The following is a 25890-nucleotide window of genomic DNA, read 5'->3' as shown; positions in this document are numbered from 1 at the left end:
GCCATCCTGGATTGTGTGATGTGCTGCTAGAGGACTAAGGATCGAGACGAACCAAGCCTGCATCAATTTGAATTGGTCATGCGAGGGAAGCTCGATAGTGTTCGATTATGTTATCGGTTTAGGAACGGGTGATTCCAACCCTAAATTGAGATAAAATTTTGGCGGCTCTCGACTCGATAGACAACCGGATACGTGCTGGAGCACGTTAGACAGTGGGTTGGGCAGCGCTTTTGAATGTGATTACACGTGAGCCGATTTCATTCGGCAAAATAGATAGTCCGACATTTAGCTTGTTAGGCCCCTAAAGCGGAGAATTGCGCAGATATCTTGAAAGCTTGGTAAGCTGCATCTCCGAAATCTTAGAGTAATGAATAATAGGTTGAATGTTAGACAACCTTACCCATTTAAATAGAATGCCCAAATTGCCATTGGCATTAGTTATGCCTGGCATCTATAGAATAGAAATGGAAACCTAGGACACACTCAATTGGGCGACATCAAAGAGTACTGAGATTTACGTATTAAATCTCTATTTTAAATATCAAATGAAATAAAAGAAATTATCTTTTGATGTATAATAGTCGTGTAACCTATAGAGAAAAAGAGATGAGAAATTTAATTATAAAAATATGTCATCATTAGGAGCTAAATGTTATAGGATTATAGGATGGCAAAATGGATAAGTTAAAAATAAGACAAGTGGCATCTAAATTATTATTAATTAAATTGAATGTAAAATATTGGCTTGGAGAACAAGAAATGGCATCTAGAATATTCTCAAGGGAATTAAATAAAATAAAAATACAATTGGCTTGGAGTGCAAGTTAGCATATAAAGACAAAATAGGCTTAGAAAACAAGTTGGAATAAGAGGACGACATATGGAAAGAGCATAAGACGAATCTGACTTCGGAAACAAGTCAAAAATATAAGACAAATAAAATAGAAATATAATATAATATTTGACTTGAGAAACAAGCCAAGCATATAAGACAAAATTGAATTAGAAAAAGTAACCTAGGATCTTTAGATACCTTAGGCTAGCCATGTGGCAAAATCAAATGGTATATCTAGAATATTCTATGCCAGTAAATTTTTTAGAAAAGATAAAATAAATTAATTTTACTATAATTAATAGATATAAATAAGACAAATAAATATAATAATAATGAAAAATACCCTATAATGGGTATGAGTTATGGAGAAGTTTCTAGAATCTAAATTGTCTTAAGTGGCATAATAAAAGGATGACACATAGTAAAACTTGGAGAAGAAGTTGGCATAAAAAGGCAAATATGACTTAGGGAACAAGTCAAGCAAATAAAATGAAAATGTCAAATTTTAGCTTGGAGAATAAGCCAAGGGAAAACTCCAAGGAGGTGATGCCATATGGAAAGTTTATAAGGACAAATCCGACTTGTGGAGCAAGTCAAGAAAGGCTATAAATAGCACCAATGCCCTTAGGGTTTAGGCTATCACCTCTCTCCCTCTCCCTCTCTCTAGCCGAACACTCTCTTTCTCACTCCCTCATTTTTCGGCCACTAAGCACCACCACAAGCCGCTATCACCGAACCGCCTTCGGAGACCCCACGCCCGACACGACATGGTCGGCCAATCTGTTTATTTTACGGTTATCTACTAGAGGTAAGTGATATCTAACCCTTATCTAGGTCGTAAAGCTTTAGCTATTCTAATGCTTGCCTGAAATATATATGATATGTTGGTCGGGGACTAAGTACCACACGATGGCGCGTGTCTCATGGGGGCCACCTCTTGAACCTAGGACCATTGTGATGCATGCTCTCCTTGGTCATGCTACCTTTGGTGGTGAAATGATATGATATGATATGATATGATATGTTATGTTATATGTCTCATTCGCAAGGATGAGAGGGCCTCACGCATATATGAAAAGGGTGGATCCACATGACATGATATGATAAGATATGTGTACACGCCTCATCCGCAAGGGTGAGAGGGTCTTAAAAAGTGCGCAATATGATATGAAAAGTGCAGATGTTATGCATATATGAAAAAGAATCGGAAGCGATTCATATATGATATGATTGCTTGCATTATGAATTATACCTCTAGCTTGCTTCCTATATTTGGTTTAGATATTCGCTATCTGAGATAGTTGTATCTCACACCTTATCTTTTTAGATTTGTAGGTAATGGTAAATCCCCCTCCTCGTTTCAATATTATTATGTTCGTAGAAGCTTATTGTATTGATGTCGTGGCTGTGAAATAAGAAGTAACTCTTAGACGCTACATGACTACCGTATGGGTGGATGAAGGTTACCACATGTTGATTAAAAAGCAAAGCAAAGATGAAGCTCTTTTGATTGAGAAAAAAGTGATGCATGAAGATGGATGGCGTGTATCTTAGGCGATCGATCTACATGGAGGAGTTTCTAGAAGCCGAAGGCAACTTTTTGGGACATTTTACCATCCCGAAGTAGAGAACCTAAATGGAGCCATGTTATGATGCATATATATGTTGTAGATCGTTATAGTTTGATGTAAATGATATGGACAGATGAAGCATATTATTACTCATAAGTGTTCCCCCTAGATTTTTAACTAATCGAAAGCTTAAAATGAAATCGTTGCCGCATGCGAATCATTGATAAGAGTGAAAACAATTAAGGGTCGATTTTGAGGACGGTGTACTTGGGACACCACATGTCCTCACCCGCAGCGTCGCGATTTTACGATCCTTATACAGTCTCGATTTATAAATGGCGTAAAGCCGTAGTGTTTTTGGAGGAATTCAAGAGACCGAGAGCCCTAAAGGGGCTTTCGCCTCCTATCACGGGTACGAGGGTCGGGTCGGGGGTGCCACACACTCCATATGTATTTGAGGACATGGCGCATGCCACATAGGCTGCATAGTCATTTAGTTAGTTTTTAGTAAAGTTTAGCCCGAATTTCCCAAAAAATCCCTAACGTTTGGTCCAATTGCATTTTTGCTCCAAGCTTTTTTTTTTTCAAAAATTTCCAACTTTCACTCTAGCGCATCCAAAATTGTCATTAATTTCTTCAAAATTATCAACATTAGGGCCAAATTATTAGAACATGTGTTTTCATCGATATCTTCACCTTCATATGAAACAACAATAATCTTCACATGTGGATAATCATGAATAAACTAGTGGGTAGATTTGAAAGTACAGTGAAAGTTGGGCGTGTTTTTAACACAGAAAAAGTTGGAGTGGGGATATTTTGTAGACAAAAAAAAATCGAGGCAAAATTAGGATCGGATCTAAAATTGAAGTTTTTTTCAGAGAATTACCCTGCAAAGTTTTAGTACGTGTAACATTACCCATAATTTTTTTATTGGTTAATTGCTCTCAATTAATCACAATCCGTGCAAATGGAGACAACGAGCGACACAGCCTTCACAAAATGTGATAAACACAAACCCCTTTGGGAAAAAGTGGAACCGCAGAATCTGTTGGAAGTAAAAGAAGAAATAAAAAAAAGGGACGGACCCCAGCATATCTGGCTCATATCTATCATAAAAAATGATCTTATTATTATTTCAGGCATTCATGACCAGTTACATAAAGAGCAATTCGTTTATTCGGAAGCAATTGTCAATCTAAGTAATCACGTATAGAGAATAGTGGGGTAATCCAGACTTCTTGGAGGTCAATGCATCCACTTAGTTGTTCTCATACCTAAACTGCACCTGGAGGTAGTCAACCACCTTCTTGTCCACTTGGAAGGCCTTGGTGAGAACATCCGCCGAAATGGGCAGCTTCAACCCGAAGACTGCATTAGCGATGGTAATGACTCCTGGGTTCTGGCTACTCAGAGCGGCAAAGGCCAGTGCAGGGGTGTTTCCGCTGTTCAGCTGGAAGTGGATGAGACCGATTGGGAACACAAACACATCGCCTTTGTACAAGACTTTGGTGAGGAGTGTGTTGTTGAATTGGTCGGATGTGATGAAGCCGACAAGTATTGTGCCCTCCGCTACGACCAGAATCTTGGTCCCACGCGGGTGAGTGTGGGGAGGGTTTAGGCCACCCGGAGCGAAGTCGATACAAGCCATGGAACTGCCAAGAGTGTTAAGTCCTGGAAATTGGTCCATAAAAGCGGGAGTGACTTTCGATCCAAGCGGGTTCGTGGTATTTCCAGGGTATCTGAACCCCTTAAAGAGGAAATCATCTGCTGTGCTGTGACTTGTTTTGGGTCCTTGCAAAACTTTCCATTCACAAATACTGCACAAGAAACAGAATTCATGTTATTAGGCTTATCCAGGCAGAAACTCTTTTGGGAGCTATTCCTTTAGGATCAATAGAACAGAAATATAAGAGGGACACTATAGCAGAGCTCCAACCTTTAGGCTACATTTGGTCATCCGGATTTCTAGTCGGGATAAGATTAGATAGGATTGGATATGAAATCCAGGGATTTTGCCATAATCCTATCTAGTGTTTGATAAATTGCAGTAATGGAGCCGGATATATTCATATCATATCACGTCCATTGTTTTGATATTGACAATATATCAATGTAAATGAATTTGAAAATATACAAGCGAACCGCAAGAATATCTCACAATTCACTGCCAAATCCGGTAAGAAAAAGAAAATATAACCATTCATCTTTGTGACTGAAAAGTTTTGTATCTCTCGCTATATTCGTTAAACTTCAATATGAAATACAAAGTTACGGGGAATAATGATATTTGAATTTTTTTTTTTCTGTTTTTCTTAGACTTTCGATGAGAACCGAGAAGTTATGAAGGAGAAGAAGTTTCAACTCTCTCTATTTTGATAGAGCTTGATCGTGAGCTAAAACATTACAAAGCAGTCTTGAAACTTCCACATGAACTAAAGATATAAAAGAGAAGAAGATGGAGATGCTAGTTTTTTTTTTTTTTTTTGAAATTTCATTGTTCCTCGTTCTTCAAGAATTAGAAAAATCATTTTCAAGTTTGAATATATTCACTTAAAATCTGGGTTCTTCTACTTCACTTTTACTTATTTTTTAATTATAAATCTCTTTTTTATGATTATTTTGATTCACTTCCATCATTTCTTAATAAAATTTTTCATTAAATAATAAACTATACAATTTTATTTAAAATATGTAACGATATAGATACTAGAATATATATATATATAAATATTTGTAGACACACACATACAAACTATTTATTACAAAGAAGAAAGAAATTAAATTATGAATAAGATTTATAATGAAAAAAATGAAAACGAGGTTTTTATTTATTTATTTTGAGTTTCTTTTTAACATTAGAATTCAAATATATTTAAATATAAATATAAATTTATTTTCATTATATAAGAAGTTTGTTATTTAGAAAAATAGTTTTTATACCATGAACAAAAGAAATCCTATTCACCTTTATCCCATCTCTCCCATGAGATAATTTTATCCGAGTTATATCCCATATATATCCCATTGTATCATATTTTGAGTAGGAACAAAGGATAGAATAAAATTTATCTTATCTAGACTTTTATCCCGACTACCAAACGTAGCCTTAGGGTCATTGATGGCCACGCATAAGTCCCGAAGAGGACTCGGGTAGAAGGCAAGAGTGGTGGCGGTTGCCCAAGCCAAGATGAGAAGGCTAATTGGTAAAAACTTCATAGTGGTTGGGCAGCGGAGAGTGGGGGCTTTGATGTCTTCCCTTCTGTTGTTTGCTTGAGATGGGAGTGAGATGTCATGTATGGAGACAATGTCCCTTTTTATAGATGATGGTGGTGTTGATCCCGTGCTAAATTTTCACCGATAAGTAACACTTCCCAGATCTGTACCAAGTCTCCAATGGTTGTAGTTTATTTCTTATTCCAAGAGATGAATTGTTCCACATCTGCTGCAACATCATGCCTTCTTACTTTGACCCTTCCTCTATCCCAGATAAGAACAAGCATGTCATCTTAAGTGTCCGGTTTCCTTCTTTACTGTTTTGATGTCCCGCATAGGTTCAGATTCATCCGGATTGAGAGAGGGTCAATACTTCTCTAAGTGCACCGTATGATCATATCGATCTGTCAATTGAAAATGATATAGGTAGCAGTGTTTTCACATGGATCTCCATCCTCCGCCTCTCCATCCTTCACTAGGAAAACACTTGCCTGGCTGCCGATTCACTTCTATGGATATCGTGTTAACTTTCTTATACAAACATGCAAGGTGTTTCACACATAAAGAGAATATCCATGACAGATGCTTTGGTTGAGAAAACTTCCTAATATATTTTGAAGATGACAAAATTATCCTTAGTGTATCTTGAATATAATAAATGCATCCAAGTCTTTTTCTTCAGAAAGTGAAGTTTGTTGAATCCTCTCAAAAAGTTACTTCATAGATATTACCAAAGTAACGGGGTGAATATCATCATAGCTTATTCACGAATATATTATCAAGGCATTTGACAGCTTCAGATTCTATGTGAGAGCTAAATATCATCAAATTACGAAGTCCACTTATGGATTTATATATTCAGATCAAACTCCATTAATTGCTTATATATTGTTAAAGCTAGTAATGTGGCTTGGATTTCTCGGAATAGAAAGCATTGCTTGATCTTCAAGCTTAAAGATTATTTTGCGACACAATGCAAGACATCTTTGATTGATTTCCAATCATTCCAAGACAAGCTACCCTACTTATGAAAACCAAGAATGGTTTGTATGGGTAATCTATCAACGGAGTTTTTGATTTTATTCCTCAACCACTCCTCAATTTTCTTTAAGCAATCTCATTCAATGGGTTGACTGGAGAGTGATGCTTTGAGGACTGTCTAACGAGTAAATTGGAAGTGAAAGAGTATAAAAGAAGACCGAGGTCCCGAAGAGAAAAAGAGAGATCAAGAATCAAAATTCCAAAGTTCAAGAGAGCTTCATACTTGTCTTTTGCAAGCTTCAAATTGTAATACCTAAAAGCCAATGAAAGAGTGATCATGCGAGATAGTGAAGCCTATCAAACTTGAGTATTATCACTTACTTCTATAACCTCTATTGATTGTCTAGTGGAATCCAGTCGGTAGGTTATCATCGTGGGAGACAGGATGTAAGCTTGCACTAAGCCGAAGCACTACAAATTATGTATGCAAATTTCTCTATCTCTCAACTCTTGCTAATTACTTTTGATAGAATCTTGCGCATTGGTGAATATCATCATACCACTAATAATATTCATACTTTGTTCTCACTCGTTTTTTATAATACTCAACTTGATTGTGTTATTTCCACATTACTTTATCAAGTTTTGTCAAAATCACATGTTCACCCTCTTTTAGGTGATATTCTAACCTTAAACAGCCTCAGTTTTTTGGGGAAAACTCTAAATAAGGGCCCAGGTACCATCATTTTCTCAAAAAAAGTGTCTCATGTTGTTCTTATTTTAAATAAGGATGACAGTTTGAAATCATGGATTGAAGTGGCCATGGCTGTTTCAATTAAGGGCCTAACCGCACTGGTTGACTGGTTGGTAAATATTCTAAGCGGTCAATGGCATTTTCATCAAAATATAAATTTAACATAAGTTTTAGTTAAATTAAATTAAAATTAAAAAAGGAAGTACAAAGGGAAGGTTGGGCCAGCTGCCCCACCGCCGACCAAAGGCGAGGGTCGCCTTTTTTGAGATTGATATGGCCAGTTCGGGCCCTCATTTGAAACAGTGTTCACTTCAAGCCCTTATTTGAGATAATAAGGGCACTTCAAGCTCTTATTTGAAGTAAGATCCAAAGCACTTATTTAAGAAAATGAGGACACTTCGGACCTTTATTTGAAATTGTCATAGTTTTCTAAGTATGGATACTCGTGCTCTAAAAGTTGGAAACTGTCATTTAAAGTTGAACTAGCCCTATGCATCCATTATAGACTAGAAAATCTGAGAATTTTAGAAAGATTGACCGACTAATTCTCGATGAGAACGCGTTTATTTTCGCACGCAAACAACACGGAGGAATAAATAATTTTTGTGGACTTGGCAGCGTTCCTGGCTTCTGCCGCTTCCTGCAGGCCAATTGGCTGGGACAAAGTCAAATGACTAACTCCTATAAATGAAGTTGCTAACAGGCAGCAATTCACATCAATCCTCAAAGAAACAGAATTTCCGAAACAGCCAAAACCAAGCCCAGAAATTTTTCGGCGATGAAGTTCTTTCCAACATTTGTCCTTTTGGCCTTGGCATCATCGTGTGCCTTTGCCTCTGACCCGAGTCCTCTTCAGGACTTCTGTGTCGCCGTCAACGACCCCAACTCTGCGGTGGTTGTGAATGGGAAGTTCTGCAAGGACCCGAAGCTCACCATGGCAGATGATTTCTTCTTCACAAAGTTCAGATATCCAGGGAACACATCGAATCAGCTCGGATCCAAGGTCACGACTGCTTTCGTCGACCAATTCCCAGGACTCAACACACTAGGCATCGCCATGGCCCGCCTCGATTTTGCTCCATACGGTCTGAACCCTCCCCACATTCATCCTCGTGGCACGGAGATGCTAGCAGTCATGGAGGGCACGCTCCATGTCGGTTTCGTGACATCCAACCAATTAAACAACACTCTCTTTACCAAAGTCCTAACCAAAGGAGACGTTTTCGTGTTTCCACAAGGCCTCATTCACTTCCAGCTGAACATTGGACAAACGAATGCACTGGCCTTTGCTTTCTTGAGCAGCCAGAACCCGGGACTCATAACAATCGCGAATTCAGTCTTTGCGTCAAAGCCGCCGATCAATGTCGATGTCCTTGCAAAGGCTTTCCAAGTGGACAACAAACTGATCAACTATCTCCAAGAGCAGAACTGGTTTGACAACCATTAGTCAGGTGTTCACAAGAACAATTGTATTTGTTCATTAACCTGTACAATTGGATACTTGTAAAATTGCTTGTTTATTGAGAAGAAACTCTATATCACATTGAGAAGCTTACATCGAGTATGAGCAGTGAATTTTCATTTTGCATCTTATCATCAAAAGGGCATAAGTGGTATTTTATTTTAAATTCCAGATCTATTTTGTTGTAATTAGCCAAAAAAAGGCTTTACAAATATTTAGAGGGCTAAATTTTTTGATTGGTTTGGACTTTTCATTCGACACAATATTTAGCTAATTGAACTTTAATTGACAACAAGGAAACGGCCACAAATGACCCCAGACTATCCTTGTTGTCACATATTTATCCTAAACTTTTGTTTAAGACATCAAAATTCTCAAACTCGTACATGTGTGGCCCATTTACACTCTGTCAAGGTACCATCAGTGAACACAATTAAAAATTTGCCTACATGAACTGCTAAAGACAAACATTGTGGACATAAAAACGACGCAGCTTAAGTGAGATAAAATCTGCTCACGTGGCTTAAGTGTAATAAAAATGACGTGATTTTGGCTGGAAAATCCTTTGATGGAGTCTTGATATAGGGTAAATATATTACAAGGTACATGTTTGAGGTTTTTGATGTTACAAAAAAGTGTCATAGTGGGTATTATTTGAGATTTTGTCGTCACAAAAAAAAAGGTTATGGGAAGATGTGTCACCGTGGACATAATTTGAGATTTTTTGTTTGTCTTTTCCCTCGACAATATAACATATTCAGGAATATCAACATGGCACCCCTAAATGGAAATGAACTTAAACGACGTAAAAAATTTTAAAATATGGCGTGACTCAAGTATAATTATGTACGCATTTCAAGCAGCTGCAAGTCTGGCATTGAAGATAAAAAAAAAATGACGAGCAATTTTCTAATCTTAAAAGTCAATTTTGTTAAGTACCATTCATAACTAATTAAATGAGCCGCCAATTGGGCTGAAAATTGAGGCGCTCTCCATTTTACCCTTCTCTGTTGACATTACTAATTTAGTGACTAATTACATCTAATTAAATGAACAATCGATATAAAAAATGTCCGAAGTCTAAACATACAACTCGTAAACCATCATTCTCCTCTATAAAATTTAACAGCAAATCGTAGGAAAAAGACCGAGAGAAATTCGCCGTCTTCTTCATGATTTACCCTTCTTTGTCGACATTGTGTTCAACGAGGCATGATGTGAATCTATGGCCTCCATGGTCACTCAAGGAATTGATTTCCTTTACTTGTTGCACTTGCATTCAAACTATATGAAGAGCTTCGAGGACTATTGTGCATACCTCGATGACGGGTGCGCCAACAGTCGAGTGGATATTTGTCGCATCGTTGGAAAGGAAGGATAATGATATATAAAATTAAATTTTCTTTGATTGATCTTGCCCTGTTCATTTTTTTTTTTTTTTTTGTTCTTTGTTTACGATCTTTAGTTTGATTGTTGATCACATGTCACAAGCCACACAGACTGCAATGTCATTTAGTAAGTTTTTAATAAAGTTTGGTAAGTATAACATTACTCATAGTTATTTTATTTTATTTTATTTTTGAGTGCTCACGATTACATAACAATCCATGCAAATGGAGACAACAGATAATACAAACTCCATTATGAAATATGATATAACACAAATTTCCTTGGGAGAAAGTGCCACCACATAATCATAATCCATTGGAAGTAAAAGAACAAATCAGTTAAGCATCAACCGAAGCACGCCCGGCTCAAATCTATCCTAAAGAATGATGGTTTATTACTTCAGACATTCATGATCAGTTACATAAAGAGCAATTCTTTATTGAGAAGCAATCGTCAATCTAAGCAATCACGTGTGGAGAATACAATGGTAATCCTATGTCTTGGACGTCAATGTATCCACTTTAGTTGTTGTCATACCAAAACTGCGCTTGGAGGTAGTCAACCACCTTCTTGTCCACTTGGAAGGCCTTGGTGAGAACATCCGCCGAAATGGGTGGCTTCGATCCGAAGACTGCATTAGCGATGGTAATGACTCCTGGGTTCTGGCTGCTCAGAGCGGCAATGGCCAGTGCGGGGGCCTTTCCGATGTTCAGCTGGAAGTGGATGAGACCGATTGGGAACACAAACACATCCCCTTTGTACAAGACTTTGGTGAGGAGAGTGTTGTTCAATTGGTTGGACGTGACGAAGCCGACAAGCAGTGTGCCCTCAGCTACGACCAGAATCTCGGTCCCACGTGGGTGAGTGTGGGGAGGGTTCAGGCCACCTGGAGCGAAGTCGAGACGAGCCATGGAAATGCCGAGAGTGTTGAGCCCTGGAAATTGGTCCACAAAAGCGGGAGTGACTTTCGATCCAAGCGGGTTGGCTGTATTCCCCTGGTATCTGAACCCCTTAAAGAGGAAGTCATCTGCTGTGACTTGCTTTGGGTTCTTGCAAAACTTTCCATTCACAAATACTGCATAACAAACAGAATTCTTGTTATTAGGCTTGTCCAAGCAGAAACTCTTTTTGGAGCAATTCCTTTAGGATCATTAGAACAGAAATCTATGAGTGACGCTAGAGCAGAGCTCCAACCCTTGGGATCATTGATGGCCACGCAGAAATCCTGGAGTGGACTTGGGTCGTAGGCAAAAGCGGCGGCAGCTGCCAGAGCAAAGACAAGAAGGCTAATTGGGAGAAGCTTCATTGTGGTTGTGCGCCGGAGGTTTGGGGCTTTGATATCTTCCTCTGTTGTTCGCTTGAGATAGAAGCGAGATGTCTCGAATGGAGACATTATCCCTTTTTATAGATGATGGTGGTTTTGACCCAGTACTAAATTTTCTCTGACAAGCAACCTTTCCCAGATCCATACCAAGTCTCCAATGTGGTAGTTAATTTCTTATTCCGAGAGAGGAATTATTCCACAACTGCTACAATAGAATGCCGCTCACTTTGACCTATCCTCCTTCCAAGAAAAGGAAAAGTATGTCATCTGATATGTAAGTGGCACTTCTTCAATCCTATTTAAATAGCCGGTTTCCTTCTATAATGTCTCGAAGCCATGCGCGATCCAAGTTCTGCTGGATTGAGCAAGGGCCAGTTCTTCTTGAGGCGATCATATGTTCAAATATTGTGTTGGCAATTGAACATAGATGCAGGAACCAGTGTTTTCACATGCATCTCCATCTTCCACAAGGAAAACACTTGCCAAGCTGCCGATTCACTCCCTATAAATGTCAAGTTCCCTTTCTTCTACGAAAATGTAGGGTGTTCACACATAAAGAAAATATCCGCAAATAATGAGTTCCCCTGTGTGGGCTACACTAAGTTAAAAAAAGACACCTCAAGTGCTAATATTTGTGTACGATATTCACTTTAGTGTCAAAAATTTTTTTTTTTAGATCACTTAAGTGCTAATTTTTTTTAAAAAATGATTATTTAAGTGCCAACTCGATTGAGGTCGTCGGAATTTCTTGCCATTGGCACTAAAGTTATCGTTTTTTCTCCGTGGCACTAACGTGATCTTTTTTGAATCACTCAAGTGTCAATTTTTTTTAAAAAAATGATTATTTAAGTACCAACTCGATTGAGGTCGTCGGAATTTCTTGCCATTGGCACTAAAGTGATCATTTTTTTCTCCATGGCACTAACATGATCTTTTTTTAATCACTCAAGTGTCAAATTTTTTTTTAAAAATGATTATTTACGTGCCAACCCCGGTGAGGTAGTCGGAATTTCTCGCCGTTGGTACTAAAGTGACCGTTTTTTCTCCGATTTGACACTAAAGTGATTCAAAAAAAATTTTGGCATCAAAGTGAGCGCTGTACGCAAATATTGACACTTGAGGTATCTTTATGCCCTACATTAAGTGAGATTGATCATATTTAAATCTTTGGTTTCCTTGTATATTGTTTTGATGTCCTGCGCCATTCAAGTTCAGCTGAATTGAGCAAGGGCCGATTCTTCTCGTGGCGCATCATATGGTCATATCGAGTTGTCAATTCAAGATGATGTAGGAACACTTACCAAGTTGCCGAATAGGTACAAATGGAATGAAATCAAACTTTGAGGTGTGGATTCATTTTCTTTGAGGAATTATTTTCTCCATGACATTGCTAATGGTTACTAGCAAATGTCCTTCGGCATACAATGAAATCTCCACCGAGAATATTAGTTAGTAATTCTAATATTTCTCCAAGAACTTTCAAAGGGAAACAATTGAAAAAGATAACTGTATATCTTTGAAAAGAAATGAAAATGGAAGTTGGTGTTATGAATTGGATGGACACATTCAATAATTTATAGCGAAAATCTTTGAACATACACGACCTTTCAAATTTGAACAATTATGTCAGAATATATACAACCTTTTGAAGGTTGCATCCCCTTGAAATAACCGCGAATAAGTAAGCGCCAAGTGGAAGAAGAAACTTCTTCATTTTGAAGAAGTAAAAATTTGAAATTAAATAATAAAAATAATTGTAACTCGTTTATGAATAGCCAACCTTTTTGCTAGGACATCATGGTTATTTTATTACTATTAAATTTGAAATTATAAAACAATAAAAATAGATGTACCTCCTTTGTGAACAGCGGCACTATTTTGCTCGGAAATAACAGTTATTTTATTAAATAAAAAATCCATAATTGTTGATTAGTGTCAAACTGAGTCCATGGCGCACTTATTCTTTTCGATGTGAGACAAGGCAACTCTTAGTTTGTTTTACAAAAAATATCAACGATCCCCCACTTTGTTTGTATAGCAAAATCACAAAATAAAATTTTAAAAATATACAGCCAAATTTCCATAAGATTAATATAAAGGTCTCTTTTGATTAAACATTTATTTAGTGCAACTATCTCAAAATTCTCTAAAAGTTTAAGTAGTTGTAGCTTTAAACTTGTTACTTTAAATAATAGAATCAAACATACCACACATATGCTAGTCTCTTGTTTCAACAAGAAGTTCTGTAATTTGCTATACTATCATGGCATTGTGTTTGTTCCTATTTCATGAGTTATGTTTCGTAAGAACAGTACTATTTCTCAGCTCATCTTGGTGAAGTATTTACCACGTTTTTCTATTACTATTAAACACGTTACTAATTTGTATTATATGTCATTGAGAGTATAACTCAGCCTCTAATAACGTAACGGACAATACTGACTTCTCATGTTCAGGCTAGCATCGGTATCAAACAATCATTTTAGTAACTTGTTTTTACCCATTAAACCTTATGACTAGTGTTATACTAGTATTATGTAGGGTTATTATTACTATTGATTTTGGTCAAATGATTTTAGCCCCATTTCTTTTGAGGTCATCTTTACCACATCCCTTGGCAGAGTGTTTGTAAAGGGAGCGACCATATTCTAGCTTGACCTCACATAGACAATTGTTATGATACCATTTTGAACTAATTGTCTCACGTACTCATATTTTTGACTGATATGTCTAGACTTACCATTATAAGTGCTATTTTATGCCCTTGCCAAAGTAGTCTAACTATCATAGTGAATGCAATAGGAGGTATAGAACTAGGCCATAATTTGATGTTCAACATTAAATTTCTTATCCATTGAGCATCTTTACCTATTGCTGCCAAAGCAATTAATTCATATTCCACTGTTGAGTGAGTTATGCATGTTTATTTCTTGCTCGCTCAAGATGCAGCACATCCACTCGACACGAAGATCCATTCAAAAATGGAATTTTTGTCTCCCACACTTATAATCCAACTAGTGTCGTTGTACCCTTCTAATACAAGCATATAATTTTTATAGAGCAATCCCTAATTTTTAGTTCTCTTAATATAACCAAAAAATCTAGTGGCAGCATTCTATTCTTCTATACTTGAATTTCTAGTATATCTACTCAACTTGCACATGGAAAATGTAATATCATGTCTAGTACAATTGCATCACACACATCAAACACCCTATAGCACTCGTATGTTCAAGTTATGCTATTGCTATACCAGTATTACAATTTAATTTAATACTGAAATCAAATGGCGTACTCATTTCTTTGGAATCAAGATGTTTAAATTTATTTAAATATCATTTTAACATAATCACTTTAGCTCAAAGAGTGAACCCCATTATGTTTTTTAACTTCGCCCAAATATTTCATTTTAAATATGAAAGTTAGATATTTCTTAGTTTCAATGATTCCAGTCATCTTGGTTCCAAAATTAAGCATATCGTTAAGATAGCTTACAAAGGTATTAGCTTACTAAGTCACTAACATTTAACAAAATCTAGGCATCGACCTTTTTTATCATCCCAACATTTGCATGCCCCGATCGAATGGAATGATCCCTCTTAGTAATATCCTCGTTTGATGCATGAGACCTTGTTAATGTGGATCCGATCGTGGACTCGCTAGTCGGGTTTCGCTCAATTGCATCGTGGGTCTTGCCTATGTCCGATCCACATTGCTCCCCATTTCCCGTAACTCTCAATAGCCGTCACCATAATCAATGGAGTGTAATTAAGTGATCCGACAAAAAGTTTTGACACCAAAATCAATGTCGTACGAAATTTATAACATTTTTATGTCCTTTCCCTATTCAAAAGATATGAAGATCATGAAGAATTATCGTTCATACTTCAATGACAGTGTGGGATAATAGTCGAGCAAACATCTGTTGCAATATTGGAAGGAACTGGTAACCATATATGATTGATTTTTCCATGTTTATGTTTTTCTTTTCCTTTTTAAAATTTTTTGTTTGGTTGCTCACTCTGTGACACCCCAAAACTTAGGGCCAGTTCAAGCTTGGGTTCAAACCAATTTCAGATAGTTGCTAGATGTTGAGATAGCCACCACGGAATAAAGAATTGCCTTCGGTATGGATTATGGCTCGAGAAACCAATCGACTATGCTATTGATTGAGGGTCGACTATGTGGCAACCTTAAATCAATACCTCACCTAGTTGTGAAATGACCATAGGATCACCCCGAAGTCGACCATGGATTGATCCGTAGGATAATTTGCAAGCTGATATCGGTCGACAACTAAACTAGCCATGGGTTTGACGAAGGTCTATTTATATCGTAATCATGTACCAACCACACACTAGTCAAGGATTAGCCATCCTGGACTATGTGATGTGCTGCTGGAGGACTATGGATCGAGACGAACCAATCCCGCATCAATTTGAGTAGGTCATGCGAGGGAAGCTCGATAGTGTTCAATTATATTATTGGTTTAGGAACGGGTGATTCCAACCCTAAACCGAGATAAAATTTTGGTGGCTCTCGACTTGATAGACAACTAGACACGTGCTGGGGCGCGTCAAACCGTGGGTTGGGTGGCACCTCTGGACGTGATTACAAGTGAGTCGATATCATTCGGCAAAATAGATAGTCCGACCTTTAGCTTGTTAGGCCCCTAAAGTAGAGAATTGCATAGATATCTTGAAAGCTTGGTAAGCTGCACCTCCGAAATCTTAGAGTAATGAATAACCGGTCGAATGTTAGACGACCTTACCCATTTAAATAGAATGCCCAAATTGCCATTAGCGTTAGTTATGCTTGGCATCTATATAATAGAAATGGAAACCTAGGACACCCTCGATTGGGCGACATCAAGGAGTACCGAGATTTACGTATTAAATCTCTATTTTAAATGTAAAATGAAATAAAAGAAATGATCTTTTGATGTATAAGAGGCGTGTAACCTATAGAGAAAAAGAGATACGAAATTCAATTATAAAAACATGTCATCATTAGGAGCTAAACGTTATAGGATTATAGGATAGCTAAATGGACAAGTTAAAAATAAGACACGTAGCGTTTAAACTATTATTAATTAAATTAAATGTAAAATATTGGCTAGGAGAACAAGAAATGACATCTAGAATATTCTCAAGGGAATTAAATAAATAAAAAATACAATTGGCTTGGAAAGCAAGTTAGCATATAGAGACAAAATAGGCTTAGAAAATTAGTTGGAATAAGAGAATGACACGTGGAAAGAGCATAAGACGAATCTGACTTGAGAAACAAGTCAAAAATATAAGACAAATAAAATACAAATATAATATAATTTTTGGCTTGAGGAACAAGCCAAGCATATAAGATAAAATTGAATTAAAAAAAGTAACCTAGGATCTTTAGATACCTTAGGCTCCATGTGGCAAAATCAAATGGTATATCTAGAATATTCTATGCCTGTAAATTTTTTAGAAAAGATAAAAGAAATTAATATTACTATAATTAATAGATATAAATAAGAAAAATAAATATAATAATAATGAAAAATACCCTATAATGGGCGTGAGTTATGGAGAAGTTTCTAGAGTCTAAATTGTCTTAAGTGGCATAATAAAAAGATGACACAAAGTAAAACTTGGAGAAAAAGTTGGCATAAAAAGACAAATATGACTTAGGGAATAAGTCAAGCAAATAAAATGAAAATGTCAAATTTTAGCTTGGAGAATAAGCCAAGGGAAGACTCCAATGAGGTGATGCCATATGGAAAGTATATAAGAACAAATCTGACTTGCGGAGCAAGTCAAGAAAGGCTATAAATAGCACCAATGCACTTAGGGTTTAGGCCATCACCTCTCTCCCTCTCCCTCTCTCTAGCCGAACACTCTCTTTCTCACTCCTTCACTTTTTGGCCACCAAGCACCACCACAAGCCGCTGTCACTGAACCGCCTTCGAAGATGCCACACCACACACGATATGGTCGGCCAATCTTTTTATTTTATGGTTATCTACTAGAGGCAAGTGATATCTAACCCTTATCTAGGCCATAAAGCTTTAGCTATTCTAATGCTTGCTTAAAAAGTATATGATATGTTGGTCAAGGACTAAGTGCCACACGATGACACGTGTCTCGTGGGGGCCACCTCTTGAACCTAGGACCATTGTGATGCATGCTCTCCTTGATCTTGCTACCTTTGGGGGTGAGATTATATGATATGATATGATGTGTTATGTTATGTTATGTTATGTTATATGCCTCATTCGTAAGGATGATAGGGCCTCACACATATATGAAAAGGGTGGATCCACATCCACATGACATGATATGATAAGATATGTGTACACGCCTCATCGGCAAAGGTGAGAGGGCCTTAAAAAGTGCGCAATATGATATGAAAAGTGGAGATGTTATGCATATATAAAAAGGAATCGAAAGCGATTCATATATGATATGATTGCTTGCATTATGAATTGTACCTCTAGCTTGCTTTCTATATTTGGTTTAGATATTCGCTTACTGAGATAGTTGTATCTCACTCCTTATCTTTTCAGATTTGTAGGTAATGGTAAATCCCCCTCCTCGTTTCGGTATTATTATGTCCGTAGAAGCTTATTGTATTGATGTTGTGGCTGTGAAATAAGAGGTAACTCCTAGACGCTGCATGACTGCCATATGGGTGGACGAAGGTTACGACATGTAGATTAAAAGGCAAAGCGAAGATGAAGCTCTTTTGATTGGGAAAAAGTGTAGCATGAAGATGGATGGCGTGTATCTTAGGCGATCGATCTACATGGAGGAGTTTCTAGAAGCCGAAAGCAACTTTTTGGGACATTTTACCATCCTGAAATAGAGAACCTAAGTGGAGCCATGTTATGATGCATATATATGTTGTAGATCGATATAGTTTGATGTAAATGATATGGACAGATGAAGCATATTATTACTCATAAGTGTTTCCCCTAGATTTTTAACTAATCGAAAGCTTAAAATGAAATCATTTCCGCATGCGAATCATTGATAAGACTGAAAACAATTAAGGGTTGTTGACACCTAAATTTTGATTCTCTTAAATCATTCATTTAAGCATAAAATGAGAATTGAGCTAGTTCTCACAAAAATATTTTTCATGCATAGCATATTCAATTTAATTTAACATGCATTACATTTTGCATCTTATATGGACCGGCGTCAGAAGCACACCTAAAATGGACGTGCGGATCGATCAAGAACCCATCAGAAATTTGGCACACCCGCAGTGGGGACATGGTGTTAAAAAATTGTAGGCAAAAACAGGAGTTTTGGCTTCATTGAACAAGACCAACTCCATGTTGTTTAAAATTTGACCAAGCCCATGGATATAATATGTCTATATGCACGTGAGGTGTAGGACTTGGAGGTCTGCATTATTCAATCCAATTTAAAATAATCCTTAAAATCTTGATTGCAATAAAATAAAGGATAAGGATATTAATTGCAAAAGAGATATATTGAAGATTAGCCTTTTAGTTGAATGAAACCCTAGGCTTTATCTATATATATATATATATATATGTGTGTGTGTGTGGGGGGGCGTCGTTCACAAGGGGGTGTCAGCAAATTATTATTAATTTTTTTTTTTTTTGAGAAGAACAGTGAGAATTCACGTGAGAATAAAAAAGGAAAGAGAGGGCAGGAGAAGAGGAACCAAGAGCCTCTCGGTCAAGTCCAGCCACACGTGCCATCTTTGCTTTCTTGGGCTAACATCTGCAGCTCCGGTGGTCCTTGCTTCTTGCTTCGACGGCCACCATCGACGGTGGAGTTGTCCGATGCACATGCCGACCCGTTCGTGCCCTTGAAGTGCCCTCTTGTGCTGCGTTTATTTTGGTCCAAGGTAGCTATCCAGTGCTGTTCGAGCCGCTGTTTAGGTGGAATTCGGTCACTATTTAAGGTTGCCTTTGAGATTTTGTCTGAGCAAACTCGTGTGATTGCTCAAAGGAAAATTTCACTGCTGTCCTGGGAAATTTTTACTGCTGTTCCGCCCAAAAACACTGCTGTTTTTTGGGTATCTTCGCTAATTTTTCCAATGCAGATTTTTGCTTGTTGCCCAAGGTTGATAATTATATTATTCGGCGCAAAGTACTTGTTGTTTCCGATTTGATTAGGCGCAAGATCAGTTGCTGTCCAGGGGCCTTTTAATCGCTTTTCGAGGTCCAAAACAACTCTGCTTTGGACGTGTTTCATTGGTGGTGCAAACTCGATTGGCAAAACTCACATTCGGTTCAAGACGTGCTGTTCATGCGGTCTTCTTTGGGTGAATTAGCGCGGGATTTCAGCTTGTAAAGGTAGACTTCGAAGAAGCTCCAAAGTGTTACAAATCCCCAGTTGATTGGATCCAGAAGCTTGCTTGATAGTCAAATTTTCGGTTCAAGTTCAAATTAGGTAAAATCTCTATTTCATGATATTCTGAAAATTGGTTGCATAATTTGAATTTTTAGATAAATGAAATTTTTGGATATGATGAGATTATTGCATAGTTTTAAAATCAAAATCGGAAGTTATCTTGCGAATATCTGGAGTATCATTGAATTCGACTTTGGTATATCTTTGGATGCATCTTGCGATTCTATTTACATATGATTTGAGTATCATATCGTGGAGATATCTTGCAAATCTGAAGCATATTTTCGAATTCATGATCATATCTTGGAATACTCAGTATATCTCATTGTTTGAACTTAAGATACTTTGAATCCTGATCACATCTTAAAGATATTGTGCACATCTTTTGGAATGTTCAAGATTATCTAGTGGTGAATTGAAATCCTTTAAAATTCTGATCATATCTTTTAAGTTTGGATAATTATCTGAAAATTCATTTCAAATCTCAAGAGATAATCTTTCCTAAGTTTAAAAGATATGTGAATCCTTTGTGAATAGGGGCTTATCTCCTCTAAAATTCGGCACCTACCCCTAGTTGGCCGAACATCATCTTTTTTATACTTTATTCTAATTCAAATATTTTTATAATCTACCTTGAGTATAATACATGCTCCCCTGTGCCTCGTCCCTCGGAATATGTGCAATATGGATGACTATCTGACTTCACCCTCGAAGTACGACGTCATCCGCACAATGAAATTGTCTAACCTATCTCACAACTTTGGGACCGGACTGACAAATTTCATAATTAATAAATTCACTATCTAATCCCACCCCCGGGATACGACGTGAATAAATTACCTTCTAACCCCACCTCTCGGGTACGAAGCGAATTCATCGGAAAAATTCGGATTATAAGATGTATTATGCTCAAGGTTTATTATATTCTTATTTGATTCATTTTTTTCATTAAAAAAAAAACCATAAAAATCATAAAAAAAATCATCATATCTTGACCTTAAATGAATTTTTTCGGAAATTATATCTTAAAATGACTCTTAATATAAATTGGATTTTGATTAATCAATTCGTGTTAATTGTCGGACCAAAAATCATAAAACCGAAAATTCATTAAAGGGTTATGACATTCCATGTGCATTTCACATAGTCTAATTCGTCATGCATTATTCTATGTCATTCATGCATTTTCATGTCATCAATATAATCCATATTGCATGCCATGTAGTTCGAAGTTCATGTTCACGTTCCATCAAATTCAATTTTTCCAAAAGTCATTCATGCAATTTTTTTTTTACTATACCATATAACGTAAATAAATCATCCCGCATGTCATATAGGTTAGTTCTCATATTGCACGTCATGTAGTTAGAATTCACTTTCTTTAATACGCATCAAAATAAATTTTCTCAATATCATCACTACTCATTTCATATAGTTGCATAGCATTCATCTAATCAAGAAAATCCAAAAAGATAAACTGCACATAAATTCGTTTATTGAAATCAATTGGATTTGCCAACCAAGAAAATTTTCACAAGAATGGTACCGAAAGGGTGTTAATTGAAAAATTAACATAATCAAGTCCCCGAACCTAAATCTCTGGTTAGCAGAAAATAAAGTATTCTCCCATACTTTATTTAGGTATCTAATCTACCTTTCGAAAAAGATTAGTGGCGGCTCCAAAAATTGAAAATATTTTGATTGAAATCATGTGAACCTAAGTTGTGAATTGGTAGAGCTTGGGAGAGCTCAGGCTAGGTTAATTAATTCATCTAATTAATTTGGTAATCCATTAACCCGAAGTTCAATCCGAATTTTAGGTCGCGACAAGGGACGATTTTGAGGACGGTGTACCTGGGACACCACATGTCCTCTCCCGCAACGTCACGATTTTACGATCCTCATATGGTCTCGATTTATAAACAGCGTAAAGCCGTAGTGCTTTTGGAGGGATTCAAGAGACCGAGAGCCCTAAAGGGGCCTTTGCCTCCTATCACGGGTACTTGGGTCGGGTCGGGGGCGTCACACACTCCATATGTATTTGAGGACATGGCGCATGCCACATAGGCTGCCCAGTCATTTAGTTAGTTTTTAGTAAAGTTTTGCCCGAATTTCCCAACAAATCCCTAACGTTTGGTCCAATTGCATTCTTGCTCCAAACTTTTTTTTTGTCTAAAAAATTTCCAACTTTCACTCTAACTGACCCAAAATGGTCATTAATTTCTTCAAAATTATCGACTTTAGGGCCAAATTATTAGAACATGTGTTTTCATCGATATCTTCACCTTTGTATGAAACACCAATAATCTTCACATTTGGATAATCATGAATAAACTAGTGGGTGGATTTGAAAGTAAAGTGAAAGTTGGGCATTTTTTTAACACAGAAAAAGTTCGAGTAGGGATATTTTGTAGACAAAGAAAAATCGAGGCAAAATTAGGATCGGATCTAAAATTGAAGTTTTTTTCAGAGAATTACCCTACAAAGTTTTAGTACGTGTAACATTACCCATAATTTTTTTATTGGTTAATTGCTCTCAATTAATCACAATCCGTGCAAATGGAGACAACGAGCGACACAGACTTCACAAAATGTGATACACACAAACTCCTTTGGGAAAAAGTGGGGAAAAGTACACTAAAAGTGCCATAACTTTTGTACGGCGTTCACTTAAGTGCCATAACTTTCAAAACGTTCACTTGAGTGCCATAACTTTTAAAAATCGTTCACTTGAGTGCTATGTTGACGTGGCAGCCGGAAAAGTTACTGTAGCACGTCGGAAAAGTTACTGTAGATGCCGAAAAGATGACGTGGCACGCTGGAAAAGTTCCTGTAGCTCTCTCGTGAACGATTTTGCTCCGACGTGGCACTTAAGTGAACGATTTTTTGAAAGTTATGGCACTTAAGTGAATGTTTTGAAAGTTATGGCACTCAAGTGAACGCCGTACACAAGTTATGGCACTTCTAGTGTACTTTTCCCAGAAAAAGAGGAACCGCAGAATCTGTTGGAAGTAAAAGAAGAAATAAAAAAAGGGACGGACCCTAGCATGTCTGGCTCATATCTATCATAAAGAATGATCTTTTTATTACTTCAAGCATTCATGACCAGTTACATAAAGAGCAATTCGTTTATTCGGAAGCAATTGTCAATCGAAGCAATCATGTATGGAGAATATAGGGGTAATCCGACGTCTTGGAGGTCAACACATCCACTTAGCTGTTGTCGAACCAAAACTGCGCCTGGAGGTAGTCAATCACCTTCTTGTCCACTTGGAAGGCCTTGGTGAGAACATCCACTGAAATGGGCGGCTTCGACCCAAAGACCGCATTAGCGATGGTAATGACTCCTGGGTTTTGGCTGCTCAGAGCGGCAAAGGCCAGTGCGGGGGTGTTTCCGATGTTCAGCTGGAAGTGAATGAGACCTATTGGGAACACAAACACATCCCTTTGTACAAGACTTTGGTGAGGAGTGTGTGTTCAATTGGTTGGATGTGACGAAGCCGTCAAGCAGTGTGCCTTCAACCACGACCAGAATCTCAGTCCCACGAGGGTGAGTGTGGGAAGGGTTCAGGCCACCAGGAGCGAAGTTGATACGAGCCATGGAAATGCCGAGAGTGTTGAGCCCTGGAAATTGGTCCACAAAAGCGGGAGTGACTTTTGATCCGAGCGGGTTCGTGATATTCCCTGGGTATCTGAACCCCTTAAAGAGGAAGTCATCTGCTGTGACTTGTTTTGAGTCCTTGCAAAATTTTCCATTCACAAATACTGCACAAGAAACAGAATTCGTGTCATTAGGCTCTTATCCAAGCGGAAACCCTTTCAGGAGCTAATTCCTTTAGGATCATTAGAGCCGAAATATACGAGAGACGCTATGGCAGAGATCCAATCTTTAGGGTCATCGATGCCCACGCAGAAGTCCTGAAGAGGACTCGGGTCATAGGCAAGGGCGGTGGCGGTTGCCAGAGCCAAGATGAGAAGGCTAATTGGTAAAAACTTCATAATGGTTGGGCAGCGGAGAGTTGGGGCTTTGATGTCTTCTCTTCTGTTGTTTGCTTGAGATAGGAGTGAGATGTCATGTATGGAGACATTGTCCCTTTTTATAGATGGTGGTGGTGATGATCCAGTGCCAAATTTTCATCGATAAGTAACACTTCCCAGATCTGTACAAAGTCTCCAATGGTTGTAGTTTATTTCTTCTTCCAAGAGATGGATTGTTCCACATCTGCTACAACATCATGCCTTCTTACTTTGACCCTTCCTCTATCCCAGATAAGAAAGAGCATGTCATCTTAAGTATCCGGTTTCCTTCTTTATTGTTTTGATGTCTTGCGCAGGTTCAGATTCATCCGGATTGAGAGAGGGTCAATGCTTCTCTAAGTGCACCGTATGATCATATCGATTTGTCAATTGCAAATGATGTAGGTAGCAGTGTTTTCACATGGATCTCCATCCTCCGCCTCTCCATCCTTCACTAGGAAAACACTTGCCTGGCTGCCGATTCACTTCTATGGATATCGTGCTTAGTTTCTTATACAAACATGCAGGGTGTTTCACACATAAAGAGAATATCCACAACAAATGCCTCTGTTGAGAAAACTTCTAATATATTTTGAAGATGACAAAATTATCCTTAGTTTATCCTGAAGATGATAAATGTGATAAATGCATCTAAGTGGTTTTCTTCAGAAAGTGAAGTTTGTTAAATCCTCTCAAAAAGTTACATCATAGATATTACCAAAGTAATGGCGCGAATATCAACACAGCTTATTCGCAAATATATTATCAAGGCATTTGATAGCTTCAGATTCTATGTGAGAGCTAAATATCATCAAATTACGAAGTCCACTTATGGATTTATATATTCAGATCAAACTTCATTGCTTATATATTGTTAAAGCTAGTAATTTGGCTCGGATTTCCCGGTATAGAAAGTATTGCTTGATCTTCAAGCTTAAAGATTATTGTGCGACACAATGCAAGACATCTTTGATTGATTTCCAATCATTCCAAGGCAAGCTACCCTACTTATGAAAACCAATATTGGTTTGTATGGGCAGCCTATCAACGGAGTTTCTGATTTTATTCTTGAACGACTCCTCAATTTTCTTTAAGCAATCTCGTTCAATGGGTTGACTGGAGAGTGATGCTTTGAGGACTGTCTAACGGGTAAATTGGAAGTGAATGAGTATAAAAGGAGACCGAGGTGCTGAAGAGAAAAAGTGAGATCAAGAATCAAAATTCCACAGTTCAAGAGAGCTTCATACTTGTCTTTTGCGAGTTTCAAATTGTAATACTTGAGAGGCATTGAAAGAGTGATCGTGCGAGATAGTGAAGCCTATCAAACTTGAGTATTGTCGCTTACTTCTATAACCTCTACCGATTGTCCAGTGGAATCCAATCGGTGGGTTATCATTGCGGGAGACAGGATGTAGGCTTGCACTAAGCCAAAGCACTACAAATTCTGTATGCAAATTTCTCTATCTCTCAACTCTTGCTAATTACTTTTGATAGAATCTTGCGCACCGGTGAATATCATCATACCACTAGTAATATTCAGACTCTGTTCTCATTCGTTTTTTATAATACTCAACTTGATTGTGTTATTTCCACATTAATTTTATCAAATTTTGTTAAAATCACATGTTCTCCCTCCTTCAGGTGATATTCTAACCTTAAACAGCCTCGGAAAACTCTAAATAAGGGCCTCAAGTACCATCATTTTCTCAAAAAATGGTCTAATGTTCTTATTTTAAATGAGGATGACAGTTTGAAATAATGGCCTGAAGTGGCCATGGCTATTTCAAATAATGGCCTAACCTTGCTAGCTAACTAGTCGATAAATATTCTAGCCGATCAATGGCATTTTCTTCAAAATATAAATTTAACATAATTTTTAGTTAAATTAAATTAAAAATAAAAAAAAGGAAGTACAGGCGGGAGGGTTGGGCCAACTACCCCACCGTCGACCATAAGCGAGGATTGC

At 37.5% G+C, this 25890-nt stretch overlaps 2 protein-coding genes and 2 pseudogenes across 4 annotated transcripts; 1 reads left to right on the top strand and 3 right to left on the bottom strand.

Annotated features, from left to right (window-relative positions):
* Positions 1-3667: 3667 nt before the first annotated feature.
* Positions 3668-4248, bottom strand: LOC125315201 (annotated as a pseudogene).
* A 1554-nt stretch (positions 4249-5802) lies between these two features.
* On the top strand, positions 5803-8804 carry LOC125314992 (putative germin-like protein 2-1). Of its 2 annotated transcripts, XM_048278716.1 has the most exons (2): positions 5803-5822; positions 8153-8804. In XM_048278716.1, the coding sequence occupies exons 1-2, from the start codon at positions 5803-5805 to the stop codon at positions 8802-8804; spliced, it is 672 nt and encodes a 223-aa protein (XP_048134673.1). The 2 variants fall into 2 exon arrangements, with proteins under 2 accessions (XP_048134673.1, XP_048134672.1); XM_048278715.1 differs by lacking the exon at positions 5803-5822 and having other exon boundaries at positions 8136-8804.
* Positions 8805-10641: 1837 nt separating this feature from the next.
* LOC125315000 (germin-like protein subfamily 1 member 7) lies at positions 10642-11514 on the bottom strand. 2 transcript variants are annotated; one of them, XM_048278722.1, is made up of 2 exons: positions 11397-11514; positions 10642-11283 (listed from the first exon to the last, which is right to left on the bottom strand). In XM_048278722.1, exons 1-2 carry the CDS (start codon positions 11512-11514, stop codon positions 10730-10732), a joined length of 672 nt encoding a protein of 223 aa, XP_048134679.1. In that variant the 3' UTR covers positions 10642-10729. The 2 variants fall into 2 exon arrangements, with proteins under 2 accessions (XP_048134679.1, XP_048134680.1); XM_048278723.1 differs by having other exon boundaries at positions 11403-11514.
* Positions 11515-23120: 11606 nt separating this feature from the next.
* LOC125315002 lies at positions 23121-23965 on the bottom strand (annotated as a pseudogene).
* Positions 23966-25890: the final 1925 nt, after the last annotated feature.

This window comes from Rhodamnia argentea, chromosome 5, assembly GCF_020921035.1.
Source record: "Rhodamnia argentea isolate NSW1041297 chromosome 5, ASM2092103v1, whole genome shotgun sequence".
Lineage (NCBI taxonomy): Eukaryota > Viridiplantae > Streptophyta > Magnoliopsida > Myrtales > Myrtaceae > Rhodamnia > Rhodamnia argentea.
This window is presented reverse-complemented; position numbering and strand designations above follow the sequence as displayed.